Raw genomic sequence first — 16,568 nt, 5'->3', positions numbered from 1 at the left:
GGTTATTCTCTTGGCCAGCCTCTTCCTTGCCAAATGCCGAGCTGACTAGCCAGTCTCAGAAACTTCTTGTTCCAGTCCATGAATGCTCGCTGGCTTGCTTTCGTCCAGCCTGGAGCATTAGTTGAGGCAAGTATAGCGGCTGCATCCAGAACGTTGGTATACTCCATGCTGAAGTCGATGATACCGATTGCGCGGCCGTCATTGCGGCAAGGAATGATCTGCGCGTGGCTTAGGTGAGGCGTCATAGCCGTGGCGGGGTCGATGAACCAGGTCTGCAGAATAAGTGAGGCATGTTTGGCGTATCTGGTTTCGCCTGTATAGTACCATGCGAGTGACAGTATATAGCTTGAATTAAACATCTGCGCACGCGCGTTGTGATCGGGGTATTTATCGACTTCAGGGTTGCGTTCGCCGTCTCGTTGTACGTAGGGACAGCCGTTAGTAGTATTGCTAGGAAACCAGTATGGCGCTTGGGATGCGTAATCGTGCATCGTGCCGTTGGGTGGCGCCTGCGTCTTGTTGGTCACAGTCCACGGACCCTTGCCTAGCCAGCTATCCGCTTGAGCGATGAGATGATTAAGAGCGGTTATATATGATATGTGACCAGCTTGAATGCGCTGTTTATTCTCAACCAGGCGGGACCCGTCCATTACAACAGTGTTTGGGATGACACCCACGCGAGTGTTGCCGCCATTAAGAAGGTTGAGGGAGGTAGATAGCGACACGAAGAGGCCGAGACAGGAGATTGAAAGGAGCTTCATCTTAAAAGGATGGCAAGGAGTAGATAAGTCAACAGGTAAACCGGAAGAAACGATGCGTTACGACTCAGTCTCTAGATTTTCCTGACATAAAGCTCCAGTAAATCTTGCTTCTGAAGTACCTTATAAACCTACATCATTCCCTCGCTCATTCCGAACAGGCTTACTGTTGGTGGAAGAGAATGGAAATAGATTCTCCACGACTTATATTACGGCAGAACCCTAACTAGATATGGGCGTGAGAATCGCAAATGTGAGAATGTTGCGCTATACTCAATAAAGCACGATCTGGGCAGAAAGATAGCTGATTGAGCAAAACTGCCCTTTTTAGGACTACCTCTTAGAGGCTAGCTTCGGGTCCTACCTACCTTGTGTACGGAGTAAAGAAGCTGGGTTTTGTGTGGGGCAGCGGGGCAAATGTAACCTTAGCTTCTTTTTCTGGGTCCAACGAGTAGTTCCCTAACACACACTTGGTAGAAGGGAGCAACACTATCGCTTGACACAAGTAAACAGCAGCATCTATACAGTAATGCCATAGCCTTGTGGATATCTCACCATTAAAGAAGCCATGATGGATACTCCCTTACCAGGATGGTAGAGGTCTACTACGAGTTGCGCATACTAGACCATATGAATCAAGCTGTTGAATAGAGTCGCCAGCCGAAACTGAGAACTGTTCAGTAGGTAAGATGCAGTACAATATCCAGAGATATAGAATTGAATCACTAAGCGTTTCCTAAAGTATGCAACGCCAAAATGAAACAGCTGTGAGTGAGTGGTGCTGTTTCATGGTGGCATACACCTCGCACAACAAGCCCACCCCACCCTGTTGTAGAGATCGCCGATGCCCCGCAAGCAAGTAGCTCATCTTAACACACAGCCTACAGGAGCCTAGTAGATTCAGCTTGGTGATATTGGAGGAAAACATATCATCCGGGTGAGAACTCAAATCTGATCGCAAATCGTTTGTTTAGTTAATTGAAGGATGTCATTACGTAACTAACAGGACTCCTGTGCTCTATTCATTGGAGTAAATAAGGCAATGCATCTAAAGTTATTGTTCCACCTGTGATATATCAATCTTCAGGATCTATGGCTATGTAGTAACTCTGTGGACCCCAAAGGATCAACGATAATTCCCTTTTAGGATAATGCTGCCTCAGGATGGACTCCTTTAATCACAAATGATGGCCAAATTTGTTTCTAATCAAAGTCTATTCATAGCTCGACTTATTGAAAAGGTATTTATTGCGCACTGCACCGATTGCTTGTCTTCTTCTACCAATCCTCTAAGACCCATACAAACTACATATCTTTTACTCTCTCAAAAATCCCTAAATACGACGCTATGGCGATTAAGAGCCTCCTTCCTATCGCTTTTATGGCTCTTGTCAACTACCTACCAACGACATTGGCTCAAGCCTCAGCTTGCGCTCCTGGTGGCACCTTTGATTTATCTAAGTGGGAACTACAGCTTCCGACTGGCTCGGATGGATCGCCGGACTCAGTCTCTGCTTCCAAGCTCCAGGGCTGCGATGGATATCATTCTGAATACTTCTTTACTAGCTCTGACGATAGCTCCCTCGTTATGAAGGTTCCAGGTGACTCGTCAACCTCTGGTTGTGTCACTACGCCCAACAGCAAACACTGCCGCACGGAGCTCCGTGAGGAAGACCCTTCTACGTGGAGCCCCTCTGATCATACCAACCGACTATTTGGCGATGTAATCGTGAAGCAAATCGAGAATGACCGAGTTGTGGTTGGTCAGATCCATATCGATGGCTCGATCTCCACGAAGCCCGTTTGCGAGCTTTACTACAGTACCACTGGTAACCTCACGATGGGCGTAAACCGGTGCCGCACTTGTGGCCAGGATACGTTCAATATCGGCCAAATCCCTGTTGGGCAGAGATTCACCTATGAAATCCGATACGAGAGTAATGTTCTATCCGTTAGCATCAATGGCCAGGTTTTCCAGAAGCTCGACACTTTTGATCTCAATAGTCCTGCTAGCTACTTCAAGGCCGGCAACTACAACCAGGGCAATGGTCCCACGGAAGTTCATTTCTTTAACATCACTATCTCTCACTAGAGCGATGACATATATTGGATATATGATAGGATTTCTAATTGTGATAAACCAAATTGCATGGGGGACTCATTAAGTTTCAATACTCCCGGCCCCCACACGGTCTAGAATAGGTAAAGTTCGTCTAAAACGCGAAGTAGTCCTAGCGTAATTATAAGAAACGGAAGTTATAGGTTACTAAATAGATTCCTAGTCAAAGCTAGACTTCCGCCTAACCCAACCCGGACCTAGTAACTGGGGCCCCAGTAAACGAAGAAATAACTCAGTTCGACCCAGTTCTGGCATAAATCGTAGTAAACCTTGGAATCGGCCCTGAGAGCCTGAGGACGATATATATTCAAGGGTGCACAGGTGAGGCTAGCCTTAGTACCTACTAGTAGTACTACTAAGTAGTAGTAGGATGCCACCTAAGGTTCTGGGAAATTGGAACCTACTAGTAACTACCAACACAATTCCAAGGATGTAAAACTGCTAATCAAACGAATTTAAGTAGATAAAAATGAAATATAACAGTATATGTGCAGTTACGCTAACATTGGGATACGATATTAGCATGGCAACCCATACCATACCGCCTTTGCGGTGTGGGTCGCCCAAGTCACAATTTGCTCTCTTTCCTCTGTTCAAGTTTCCTTTTTACTTCAGATTTAGATTTCTTATTATTGTAAATAGGACTGATTTGCTGTTTTATTGACGGCTATCACAATGGCTATAACGCTATAACTGTTGATAAAGATCCACCTCCAATAGGTGAGTGTTTGATGCGTTGAAGAAGCCAAGTTGGATTGACAAGGCTCTAGAACCGCAAAAAGTATTTTGAAAAGCGGTAACTCCATACAATACTGAGACATCATTTGTAAGAAAGAAAATTCGTCAACATGTTGTCTTTTGTCTTTGAACTGCGATTCAAGTCTACCGTCAACCAAGAGCGGCTGTGATACCAGTTCATTGACCTCGAAGTCCCAGCTGAGAGGGTCTTCAGTTTCCTCCTTATTGTGTGCTGGTGGGGATCCGAAACTCAACCTGGTTGGCAGTTTGGACAACTGAGTAGATGAAATCTCTAAAGGGCTCTGGGAATCCTGCCAAGCATTTGAATCGGAATCGTCCATTGTAGCATATGATTCTTCTCCCGAAGATAGTAAATCTTGTAACAAACTTTTTTCGAAAGACGTCATCGTGAAACGGGAGCAAAGAAGTTCGCTCGTTTGCGATAATTGCAGACTGTCGAGTTGTTGTGATATCGTTGGCTCCGAACTCTGGTCGGGTGTCTCATCGCCCCCTGTAGTTTCTCTGACCTTTCCTCGAATTTTCTCGGGTTTATCGTTAGAGGAATTCATGTCAATAGAAGTTGTATCCCTCGAACTTCCAGTTTCAGTGTTTCGAACAGCCGCGTCGACAAATGTACGGGTCACATGGCTGGTGTTTTCACACAAGACATCAGTCGGGCTCTTCGACTAAGCGAATTTTTGGATTCGGGTGTCGTGGGGGTCAACTGTGTCAGTACCATCCAATTTTCGTGTCCATTTGGTGGAACAAAGGAGAGTGGTATCGGGCGTGAGCTAGGCGTATATGCTTTGCATGCATACACAGAGCCTAAAACCGTTCTTATCAACATAACGTCGTAGGCGTGAAGAGAAACTTGGCTAGAATGAGTAACAATACCAGCCTATAACAGTATCTTCGAGAACTATCTAGAGATTATACCTAGAACCTGATTATCACCCTCCTCATACTACCATGACAGAGCTCTCGGCTATTCAATATTCTTAAAGTAGTGAAGCTATAACCAAAAGTATTACTAATCCTAGAAGTATTAATACAGATAGTCTAGAAGGAAAGAGATATAAAATGAAGTATCTTAAGGAGTTTTTAGTCCACATGACGCATCTGGATTCCACTGAACGCGAGGAAGCTATTTTTCTTTTGCTTCCTCGCGCTATGTCCTGTATCTAAAGTCGAATATAGCTTTCTCTAATATTGATCATTCATCTAAAAGACACGCTCCTCATCAGCAGATACGAGATACCCTCACAGTCTACTTTGCTCTATTTAAGAATTCCCGACTGGTCTCTAGCCACTGTACCATCCTATCTAGCAGCTGAGACCAAATATCCTGTTCTGTGGGATCTGCAACATGCACTGATAGTTCCAATGTGTATTGCCCTCCACCCAAAGGCAATACATTCAGCCGCGACGGCTCTGGAGGATCCAGGCGATCGAACTGAACCGGCACCAGAGGAATCTCGTAGCTGCTTGTGTGTGACTGTTCCCTGACATTCTGGAAGTATATAACTGAGCCGAATGACCCCACATCTGCTGGCCAGGCGGTGCAATGCTTTACAATCTCGGAAAGCCCGATTGTTTCGTGGTCGATCGAATCGTTGAGTTGCGACTGAAGTGACCCGATGACGTTATAAGTATCTGCAAGAGTATGGGGCACACCTTGGCTTTCCGACACTTCCATCCTTACAGGAGCAATGTTCAGACACGGGCCAATGACATTCTCGATGTCGATAGCGGACGAGGCTAGTGCGCGTCCTGACACGGCGCGGCCGAAGACGATGTCATTTTTGTTGGTCGTTTGGGCTAACGCGATACCCCAGGCTGCCGTGAAGATAGTTGCGTTGGTGAACTCTTTCGAAGTGTGGGGGAAGTTGATAAGTTTGCGCAATTCGGTGCGCTTTCCTGGTTTGAACACCGTTTTATGGTCACCAATGACTGAGACGGGAATCGGGGCGCCTTGGAGCAGTTTACGCCAGTGGTTGAATCCAGAGGGAGATGGTGGGATCCGAACGAAAGGTGAAAAGTCAGACACTGGAGGAAGCGGGTGATCGTAATATAGCGAGCCGATGCATTCCACCATGCGAGGAAGACTGATGGCATCGTAGAGAGCGTGGGATATCCCCATCAAAAGGAGGGTTTTATCGCTCTGCCCCGAGTGTAAAATGGAGAAATTCACAAAAGGCGAGCCAGGTAAAATATTCTTCTTGAGGTCATCCATGCACACCTCTTCGCATGCCTGGTCCAGAGACCGATCCTGAACATATTGTGTGTTAATCTCGGGTGAAAAGCTTCGCAAGATAACCTGAACAAACTCCCCCTCATACCCATAAGGCAAAAAGACGGCCCGAAGAATCTCTAGTGACGAGACAAGCTTTTCGCAGACGGCAAGTAACTTGGCCACAGATGCATCCTTGATTGACATTGCAAAGTAGTTCCACTCAGTGCGAGGCCTTTGAAACGCGCAGCGAACGGCGTAACGCTGGAATTCCGTGACAGGAAGAATGTCTGCAATTTTATCTTCCATAATACCCAGGTCTTTTGCAACTTCCGTAACTTTTGGGAGCCTTATGACTGATGGATGAACTGTAGGGGTATGGCCATTGCCGTTCGAAGACCCGTTTGTAGAGACAATACCCACTTTGTGTGCCATTTTTTCAAGAACTGGATGCTGGAAAATGAGAGAAACTGAAAGGGGTAGGCCACTCGCCCGCGCAGCCCCAACGAGACGGATAGCAGTGATAGAATCTCCTCCAAGTTCAAGGAAGCTATCCTGGCGGCTAATTATGTCCGGTGATATGCCGAGAATATCCGACCACAGGTCAGCGAGGATCTTTTCATCATCTGTTTTGGTCTCCTCGACCGGAACCCTCTGCTGTATGGTCTCCGAGTGCGTGTGTACTCCGATTTCGCGCAGTTTCTTGCGATCAATCTTGCCTGCAGGAGACAGAGGAAGTCGAGGGAGCAAAATGAAAGCTGTTGGTATCATATAGGAAGGGAGGGTTTGCCTCAGCCTTCTGCTCAAATCATTTGATATCACTGCAGGGAGTGGCACTGGCTCTGTCAAAGAGAGGTCTTTGTTGCTGTTGTATGAATCACCTGGCGAGAGGAACAATATCAATCGCTGGGATTTTTGAGCTGAGCCTAACAAACTGGGTCCTTCAACAACTTCGGCGGCAACTGTGTACGAGAGAGCAGGCAGGAGATTTCGAACATGAAATTCCACTTCTTCGAGCTCCACACGCTGTCCACGAAGTTTCACTTGTGTGTCAATGCGGCCCACCAAGGTCAATCTGCCTTCGTGATCGGACTTCACCAAGTCGCCCGTCCGATAGAATCGACCATTTGTACGTGGTACAAGAGCTTCTCTCTCATATTGAAGCCACGCAGGAGTGGTCAAAAATGCGGTAGCTGTCTTTTCGGGGTTGTTGATGTAGCCTCGTCCGACCAATGGCCCCTCAAGAACTAACTCGCCAACAGCCCCGATAGGCACCAGCCTGTCTGGCTGGAGACAGCTTACCACCCAAGCATTCAAACCTCTCGGCGGACCAATATTGACACTCGTAGTGAACTCTTTCCCATATTGGGCAACAGTACTTGACACTGTGCACTCGGAAGGACCATAGGAATTGCGAACCTCCACATCGGGTCCCCATCTGGTGACATCGTCTATTTGGACACTTTCTCCTCCGAGCACAATCTTTTTGATCATGCTGAGAGAATTTGGATCAAGGGTTCGGGCTAAGGAAGGCGTCATGTCGAGATAGTTGACGCGCAAGTCGTGGATAGCACCGACGATATTATTGCGGCGCTGGTCGTCGGAGGGAACGCAAAGACATCCACCCGCATAGAATGTGTGGAGAAATTCGTACCACACCATATCAAAGCTGTACGATGACAGATCAAGCACGCGGGATGTCTCGTCAAACCCAATGTAAGGCTCGACATAAGTCATTGCGCTGCAGGCGTTTGCGTGCGTCATGACAGCTCCCTTTGGAGTTCCGGTACTGCCTGAAGTAAATGTCACGTACGCCGCATTGTCTGCCGAGAGCACGGGGATCCAAGAGTCATCTTGAGATAGGCCTGGACTGGCAATATCCTTGTGAAAATGATCATTAACGACATGTACTGCAGTCCCAGACATTTGCTCGGCGATAGCTTTGGTTGTTGCTGATGCCAGAATCAGCCTCGGGTTGAGCTGCGAAGTAATGGACCGTAAACGGTCTACTGCCTGCGACGAATCCATTGTCACAACCACGCCTCCAGCAATGATCACAGCCAACATTATCACAGGTGTCCAGACGCTCTTCTCGCAGCAAATTGGGACAGCCATCTCAGGCCCGATACCTTGGTCAACAACGAGCCAATAGGCCAAAACTCGAGCCTTGTCATAGAATTGACGGTAAGTCAGCTCTCCATCCCAGGCGCAGATTGCTGGCGCATCCGGCTGGGCGTTCACACGATCTGCGATCAAGTGATCTATTCGCCGATCTATACTCGGCGGAACTGTTGCATTCCAAGACGACATCTGTTGTTTGTCCGACTGCGACAGAACATCAAGCCCCAAAAGCGATCTCTCACTAATTTGATCATCTGATTTGCAAATCTCCCGAAGAACTTGCTCAAGCTGAAGCAATAATTTTTCTGCTTGTGTGGAGTCAATGACATTTTCGTCGAAGCCCAGATTTATTAAGACGCCGCCCGCTGAAGAGTTCGATGATTCATCCAAAACACATTCAAGGACGAGAGCGTATGTCCCCCCAACCATATCTTGATCGCTAAATTGCAGTCGAAAAATCGAACTTTCGTCGGCATCAAAATCCTCTGGGGGTTGAATTACAAGCAGCGACTGGAATTGACAAGCCTGCTGGGCAGTGGAATTGAGTCTTTGAATACGGCCGATGCCATAATGTTCATGTGGAATCATGTCGGTTGATTCTGACTGTATATCCTGAAGCAAAGTTTGCAGTGTCAACGAGCTCCAGCCTACCTTAACTCGAATGGGAACTGTGGCAATAGTTGGCCCAGCGATGCGCTCAATACCCGCAAGAGGTGCTTGCCTGCCCATGACAGTCAATCCAAAGGCAACATCACTAGAATTGCAAAACTGGGAGACCAGAATCGCCCAACTTGCTTTCAGTGTGGTTGCAGGCGTAAAATCATGGGGCCAAGTTACGGAGTCAATCCTCCGCTTTCGAAAGCCAGTGGTCGTCGGCTGATATTTGGAATTCGAGAGAGACGGGAACTGGGGGGCATTACAATCTGTCAAATAATTCTCCCAGAATTGCTGGGAAAGCGTCGTGTCCAAGTTTTCTCCAAGATATTTGATGAATTGGTGGTATGGAAGTAATCCCTGCGTCGCAATTTCTCCCTGGTATATGGATTTCACTGCCTTCATGACCAGTGAAGCAGACCATCGGTCGTATATGGCATGATGAATAGTCATGACCAGAGTAGCAGAGCCATACTCTTTCGTTGTGAGTTCAAGCTGGGGTTTTACCAATGCAAACCAGAGCAGGTGTTCTCCCAAACCTACAGGCAGTTGCTGGACCTCGTCCAAGGTATCATACTCTACCCAGGTAGGGAGCGTCTTGGTCACGACCTGAAGCAGTCCTTTTCCTGCAAACTCCACAATGCGTGTGCGGAGGATTGGATTCGCAGCGATCACCTCAAACCATGCTGATTTTAATCGGGCAATATCAACATGCGGCGGGAGCTGAAAGTACCCCTGCGAGACAAACTCTCCAGCGCGTCGAGCAGTATGCACCAGCATCATGTCTTGAATTGGTGAGCATAGATACGCATCTTCGATCTCGTCTGGATCAATGTTGCAGGCCTTTGCGAGAGCTTCTTTGCTCACGTCCTTGCCAAGCAATGAAAATGGCTCAAAGGTATTTGAAAGCAAAGACTGTGCTCCTACCAAGGGCTTCAGCGCCTTGGCTGCCATGTCTGATAAACGAGGTGTGCGCAACACTTGAGCAACTGACAGTGAATAACCTTCTTCTCTGGCAGCTGCGACAAGCTGCATCGCTTTGAGAGAATCGCCGCCCAAAGCAAGAAACGAAGTGTGTCTGTTGATAATGGGCTTTTCTACTCCCAAAGTGGTAACCCACAGGTTTTGCAAGAGAATCTCGAGCTGGGTTTTCGGAGGATCATTGTTACTTTTCCATAAAGATGTCAGGTTGATGCGATTCACTATCTGCTCTGGAGGAGCTTTCAATGCGATTCGGCTCAATTCATCGCGGTCGATGTCTCCCGAGGTCATCCTCTGTATCTTGGGAAGGGGGAGATATAGCGATGGTGTCATATGCGACGGGAGAGTTTCACCTAGTAGTTCTATCAAATTGGCGAGAACCAGGTTGGCTTGAGAAGACCCGATTTCGCCTTGCGCTAGACAAACGTAGGCTAAAAGCTGTTTTGAGAGACCAGGGAGTTCGACAACATCAACTGCAGCGTCTATGATTTGTTCTGGTAGAGAGCTCTTGATACAGGTCTCAATTTCGATCATTTGCGAGTCCTTTCCTTGTTGATTGAAACTCAAAATCTGAGTGCGCTCCTCATCTGTCAATATGCCCATATCTTTCAGCTTGGTGGGCTTCTCTGACTCGGTTACGAGAGACTTCGCGATATACTCCATATCGCTAAGCATCTGTTGAACCTTGTACTCCTGGAGGACCGTCTCATCAAAGCTTGCACGAAGATAGAATCCATCGTGACCTAACCCACAATCCACCATAATGGCGTAGGTATTGAATGCTTGAATGTCGTCTCGACCGTCACCCAGGTCAAACAAGGCTTTCTCCGTTGATCGAACCTCTGACTGGGAGACTGGCTGGACAACAAGGAATGTCTGAAATTGACAAGCGCGCTGCGAATCGTAGCCCAGTTGGCGAATTTGTTTGATGCCATGGTGAACAAACGGGATCATCTCGGCAGCCTGATCTTGCATGCGTTGGAGAATTTCTAGAGCGCTTTGTCCATCCCAGTCTACCACAACTCGCATCGGTACTGTAGCGATGGTCGGCCCTCCAACTCGCTCAATCCCGGCCAGAGGAATCTGTCGACCGAGAAGCGTTGCTCCGAAGACAATATCGCTGGCGCAGGAATGCTTAGACAGTACCATTCCCCAGGCGGTTTGCACAATGGTATTTGCCGTAATACCTGTGGCCTTGGCCCATTCGATTCCGGAAACAGAACGATCTTGCAATGCTGTGGCATTCGGTCTGTAGTTTGGCACTGGAAGAGCGGGAAAAGAACGCACGTGAATATCTTTCAAATATCGCACCCAGAAGCGAGAGGCCACAGTAGGATCAGAATTAGTCAAGTGCTGGATAAAGAGACGATACGGGAGGATGCCGTCGTCTGACCCATTCAAGTCCCCTGGGCTGTAGTATTCTCGGGTTAGGTCCTTGCCTAGTAGGTCCATAGACCACCCATCATAAACGGCATGATGCATAGTCAAAACCGCCTGGAGGCGCGATGTTTGCTGTTCCTGCTTTGCCTGTCCAACAATGCCGAGCCGCATAAACGGCTCCCCGAGGGCCATACCGTTTCGTCGCTCAGCTTGCAAGCACTGCTCAAGCTCGGAATATTCAGTCCATGGAACTTGGCCATTTAAGACAACCTGGGAAAAGGAATGGTCATAATTGACGCCAATATCTCCTATGGTCAATTTTGTGTCCACTATACATGTCCGGGTTATTGGAGCCGAGCGCGTGACATTGTCCCAGACGTCACGGAATCTAGAAAGATCCACTCCAGGAGGCAAAGGAAAGACAGTCTGCGTAACGAAATTTTCCGGATTGCGAGCTCCCAAAATGACCATCTCTTCTTGAATGGATGAACACGGAAACACATCTTCAATCTCAAGAGGTTCGCACTTGCAGATCTTGGAGATCTTTTCACGAGCCAGATCAATCAGCTTTCCATCCAGAGAGTCGCCCAACAGCATGGAGAACGGAAGTGATGATTTTGATGTCTCTTCGGATACGTTCTGCCCAGAACTCTCGTTCATTGCAGTTGCCATGTCACATAGGCGTGGATGTCGAAAGATATCTGCAACGTTGACGCTGTTGCAACCTTCTCGTCGCAAGGCAGACACGAGTCGCATTGCCGCAAGTGAATCACCTCCCCGAGCAAAGAAATTGTCAGCAGGGAGAAGGGGCGCATCATTGTTCACATTCAATACCTCCGCCCAAAGCCACTGCAGTGTCATTTCCACAGAAGTCATAGGTCGGTCTGCTTCCTGCGCTGATAACGCTCCAGTTGCTCCCGGTAGGTCGTGCACGTTGAGTAGCTGATCCGGTGCTACTAATGCCATTCGTCGAAGGATCTTACGATCCGTCTTTCCTGTGGCCGTCATGGGAATAGTACGTAGTGGAAAGTATGCAGACGGGATCATGAATCGAGGCAGCCGGTCTGATAAACTTTCGTCCAAATTCGTGATCAGCTGCGCCAGCTGCAAACCTGTCTCAGGTCCCAGGTAAATGAATGCGAGAAGCTTTTTCTGACCCGATGGCCAGTCCACCGCTTCTACGATAGCATCAACTCCTTCGGGGAGACATTGGCCTATGTGATACTCAACCTCTCCAATCTCTACACGCTGACCGTTGATTTTGATCTGCGTGTCGGCGCGGCCAATGAATGAGATTGATCCGTCCGTGTTATACCTCGCTAAGTCCCGAGTACGGAAAATGCGACTTTCCGGAGCTAGCGCAACGCCAGGCAAATAACCACCGGGCACATCGACGAGCGAATCCCGGGTCTTACGCTCATCCTTGAAATAACCTTGACCGATGATCGGGCCGTCGATGAGTAACTCTCCGACTGCTCCAACGGGTGCAAGACGATGGATGTTATGAACATCGGCAATCCAAAGGTTCGCACCGAGTGGGAAACCAACACTCTCGGCATCCTTGATGCAGTTGATTTTGAGGTTCGCCGCGCACATGATGGTGCACTCGGATGGCCCATAAGCATTGATCACACGCACTCGACCCTGCGTTTCCAGCCAAGGATCAAGTACGTTACGATTAATCTTCTCTCCTGTCAGGATGAGCGTCTGCAAGTGTGGGAGCTTGCTCGGGTCCAAAAGACGGGAGGTGGAGGGTGTGAGTTGTACAAACTCAACCTCCATTGAATGCAGCACTGACTGTAAGTTGTTGATTCGGTCGTTATCGGACGGGACACACAGACAGCCCCCAGTGAGAATAGTGTGGAAGGTGTTGCAGACGTATGCGTCAAAGCTGTATGACGAAGAGTCAAAGGTACGAACTCCAGTGTCAAAGCCGAGCGCTCGCGCCTGGTGTCCGACAGCAGTACAAAGGTTGGCATGTGAGATGGTGACACCTTTAGGAGTTCCAGTGCTGCCAGACGTAAATACAATGTAAAGTCGGTCCGATGGAGCAATGTTGCCGCTAAGTCCAGGGATCTGGGCAAATGAGACGTCGCCAATGGGCTGAAGAATGTCCTCATCCACGATGATGGCGCTTTCGGCCAAAGAGCGAGCCAATTTGACCGTATCATGCCGCGCTAGAATGGTCGTTGATTCAATTTGTTGCATTATACTCTTCAAACGACCAAACGGCTGACGCGGGTCCAGCATTATGAAGGTACTACCTGCTTTTGCAACGGCTAAGAGTGTGATGGTCGTCCACACTGTCTTGTCGAAGCACAGAGGAACAATTAATCCCGGGCCCGCAATCTTATTCTGGATCAACCAGGAGGCTAATCGAGTCGACTTCTCATCAAGTTGGGCATAGGTCAAATCTCCATCCCATGCGTGAACGGCAGGACAGTGGCCTCGTCTCTGGGACTGGTAGGCAAAGAGATCCGTGATGCACGAGTTGGTCAGCCTGGGCCTAGACCCATTCCATCTCCAAATAAGTGTTTTGTCTTCATCACAAAGTATATCGAGATCTCCGATTAAAGTTTGCTTCTGGTATAGTGTGGGGGAACAGAGCTGACAGATGAGATGTGTGAGCTGGAGGCCCATTCGTTGGGCCTGCGCGGCCTCTATTATTGTCTCATCGATGTGGAATCGCAGGAGGAGTTTCTGATGAGGGATTGATGGAAAGCACTCGACAATTAGGACCAGGCAATTTGCGTGCAAAGTCTTTACGAGGGAAGAAGGGTAATTTTCCTGGGTACCAACCAAGGCTGTTAGCTTCGTGTGGTCACGTGTAGTGGTTCAGGAATATAAAGTCGCCATCGGGAGGTTTTTATGCTAACCACTTTTCCGGGTACTAGGACACGGCCACATACCTCGTAGAGCTCTGGCTCAGCATCTCGAATGATAATAGATGTTCGAAAGTCGCACGCCTCTTTGGCTTCTGGACTACATAATGAAATTTCGTCCAGGCTCATACAAGATTGGATCTCCTGCATCGCCGCTACTCGGGACTGGCTTGCCTGCAACCACTGCAGCAGATCGGATTCCCAATCGACTGGGACTCTGAAGGGAACGATATCTTTCAGGCTTGGATTCCCTCGAAGAGGATTCAAATTTGTTCCAAATACCACATCTTGGGTGTTGGCATACTGAGCCAGGAGCAATGCCCAGGCTGCCTGTATCCCGGTAGACAAGGTATGTGGGCTATGCGAGCCGGTAGAGCAGTCGATTCGGTCAACTTCATAGTCAACTGTCTTTGTAATGGAAGACTGATACCCTACAGCAGGGAGCACAGGATATGAAGAGGTTTCCAAATCAACAAACGTTTCTTGCCAGAATTGCTTAGCCATCTTGGGCTGCCAACTAACTGGTGAGGATATCGTGATTCGTTTATGTATTGCGATCAATATTTCAATCAATCTTCTTCCAGGACTATTGGAGACAATTGATAGATGGGGCATTTATACATAATCAGTGGTTGCGGTCTTTTTCGATCGTAGTTGGCCGACCGACAGCATGGTGAAACTCGAATACCAGGATGAGGGGATCGAAACGTCAATTACGCGATACCAAAAAGTGAAAAAAAACCCGCGGTATAACAACTGGATCTCTCGATCTGGCCGCGACGGAGCCACGGAGGCAAACAGAGATCCTAAGTACCTAAGCACATATCGATGTCACTAGTTACTGCCTACTGCATGCAACCAGTCAGCACTAGATACGGTACGCTGTCCTAGGCAAGGCCTCGTCGGTGGAGCGCCGGGGGATCTGCGTTCCGCCGGCCTCCCGCCGGCCCACAAGCCTCAGGCTCCACCCCCAACTTTCGACCAACATCAGCCAAGTTTTCCCCCTTGAGAAGCTGCCAGAAGTTGCATCCCGAATATTGTTACATTCTCGGGAACCCTTCAACAACTCGAGCCCGCCGGAAGTCTCTTCGCCTAATTCCTAGCTGATGCTGACCCCTCAGGCCACAGAGGAGCCTACAGAGCAGGCGCCCCTGCTGGGGTCGGATGAGGGCGCCGCCATTCACGATGCGCCCCTCACGCCTTTGTCTCGGGACTGCCAGCGCCTCCTTATCTTCGTGTGCATCTCAATTGTTGCCGCAGACTTTGGCAATGCGCTGACTTTAGCGCCTCAAATTTCGATTTTTGAGTCCCTCATATGTCGTCGACTTGGGACAGACGGTGATTGCAAATCCACCGCGGTACAAACGGAGCTGGCTTTGTTGATCAGCTGGAAGGAGACAATTGACCAGTTGCCGGGCATTATCTTGGCGCTCCCATATGGACTCGCGGCCGATCGAATTGGGCGCAAGCCCATTCTGGTGCTCTGTTTGATCGGTCTCATACTGGAAGAGGTCGCTATTCGGCTGGTCTGCTGGTGGAATGTCGCTCTACCCCTTCGAATGATCTGGGTGACGCCGATCTTTCAAATCATTGGCGGCGGATCTCAAACAGCGTCGGCTATGGCTTATACCATTATTACAGACGTCATTCCTGTGGATCGGCGGTATGTGGAACCATTGGGTCGCTGTCAATATTGACCATGGTCGACTGACGAGCTAATTGTGGTTTATCAGGGCATCGATATTCTACATTCTGGCCGCTGTCATTCTTTTAGGCGAAATCCTTGCCACTCCCATTAGTGCTTATGTCATGACGTGGAGTCTTTGGTTTCCATCCTTATTAGGAGTAGGATTCGAGGTGCTGGCACTGTTGGGGGCAAGTCTGATCCCCGAAACTCGTCCCGATCCAGCATCAAGCTCCGAGAGTCAAGCGACGGCGGAATCCGGAGACACAGCTGACGAGGCCGAGATTGATTATGGCCAGGCCGAATGCCCGACGTCCGGATATCAACGTGGAAAAAAGATCGTGACAGAATACTGGGAATATGTGCGGACCACTCACATCAAAGGCTGGGACTTTAACATGGGCCTCATCGTGCTCATTTTCCTGCTGGCTAGTATAAGCAGGCAGGCACTGCAGTTGATCATCCCATATGCCTCCAAGCGCTTCTCATGGAGTATCGCGCGCGCTAGCTTTCTCATTACCTTGAAGGGAATTATTAACCTTGTCACCTTGTTGCTTGTTCTTCCTTGGCTTTCTGTATGGCTGAGTAGACAAATGTCGTGGTCTCCAGCGATCAAGGATCTCCGCATTGTCCAGGGAAGCGCCTGGCTGCTAACTTTTGGTACGCTTCTCATGGCCTTTGCCGCTATCCCGGAGTTATTCATCACTGGGTTGTCTTTGTTTGCACTTGGATGGGGGTTCTACTCGGCACTGCGAAGTTTGACTACGGCATTGGTCTCGCCGTCTCAGGTGGGAGTGCTAAACGCAGGAATTGGTCTGGCACAAAGCTTAGGCTCGCTAATAGCAGGGCCGATTCAAGCGGCAGCATTTGGACGTGGCCTACGACAAGGCGGTGTTGCGTTGGGACTGCCATATATGGCCGCTGGTGCATTGCTTTTTATGGCCAGTTGCTTGACTTGCGTGATTCGCATCGCGGGGGAAAAGCAAAGGGTCTAGATTCGAGATTCGAGACATTAGTTAAT

The 16,568-nt window shown here is 48.8% G+C and overlaps 4 protein-coding genes across 4 annotated transcripts; 2 read left to right on the top strand and 2 right to left on the bottom strand.

Moving 5' to 3' along the window:
* Positions 1-2: 2 nt before the first annotated feature.
* On the bottom strand, positions 3-761 carry N7481_012096 (alginate lyase family protein; the record flags this gene model as incomplete). The annotated part of the gene is made up of 1 exon (XM_057271315.1): positions 3-761. One exon carries the CDS (start codon positions 759-761, stop codon positions 3-5), a length of 759 nt encoding a protein of 252 aa, XP_057115503.1.
* A 1,345-nt stretch (positions 762-2,106) lies between these two features.
* Positions 2,107-2,850, top strand: N7481_012095 (polysaccharide lyase family 7 protein; the record flags this gene model as incomplete). The annotated part of the gene is made up of 1 exon (XM_057271314.1): positions 2,107-2,850. The coding sequence occupies one exon, from the start codon at positions 2,107-2,109 to the stop codon at positions 2,848-2,850; it is 744 nt and encodes a 247-aa protein (XP_057115502.1).
* Positions 2,851-4,938: 2,088 nt separating this feature from the next.
* Positions 4,939-14,367, bottom strand: N7481_012094 (uncharacterized protein; the record flags this gene model as incomplete). Its single annotated transcript, XM_057271313.1, has 3 exons — positions 4,939-4,974; positions 5,030-13,792; positions 13,891-14,367. The coding sequence occupies 3 exons, from the start codon at positions 14,365-14,367 to the stop codon at positions 4,939-4,941; spliced, it is 9,276 nt and encodes a 3,091-aa protein (XP_057115501.1).
* A 602-nt stretch (positions 14,368-14,969) lies between these two features.
* N7481_012093 (MFS transporter) lies at positions 14,970-16,542 on the top strand (the record flags this gene model as incomplete). The annotated part of the gene is made up of 2 exons (XM_057271312.1): positions 14,970-15,526; positions 15,597-16,542. 2 exons carry the CDS (start codon positions 14,970-14,972, stop codon positions 16,540-16,542), a joined length of 1,503 nt encoding a protein of 500 aa, XP_057115500.1.
* Positions 16,543-16,568: the final 26 nt, after the last annotated feature.

The sequence above is a fragment of the Penicillium waksmanii genome, assembly GCF_028829765.1.
Source record: "Penicillium waksmanii strain IBT 27052 chromosome Unknown utg000010l:1.0-3698451.0:1.0-3701458.0, whole genome shotgun sequence".
Taxonomy (NCBI): domain Eukaryota; kingdom Fungi; phylum Ascomycota; class Eurotiomycetes; order Eurotiales; family Aspergillaceae; genus Penicillium; species Penicillium waksmanii.
This window is presented reverse-complemented; position numbering and strand designations above follow the sequence as displayed.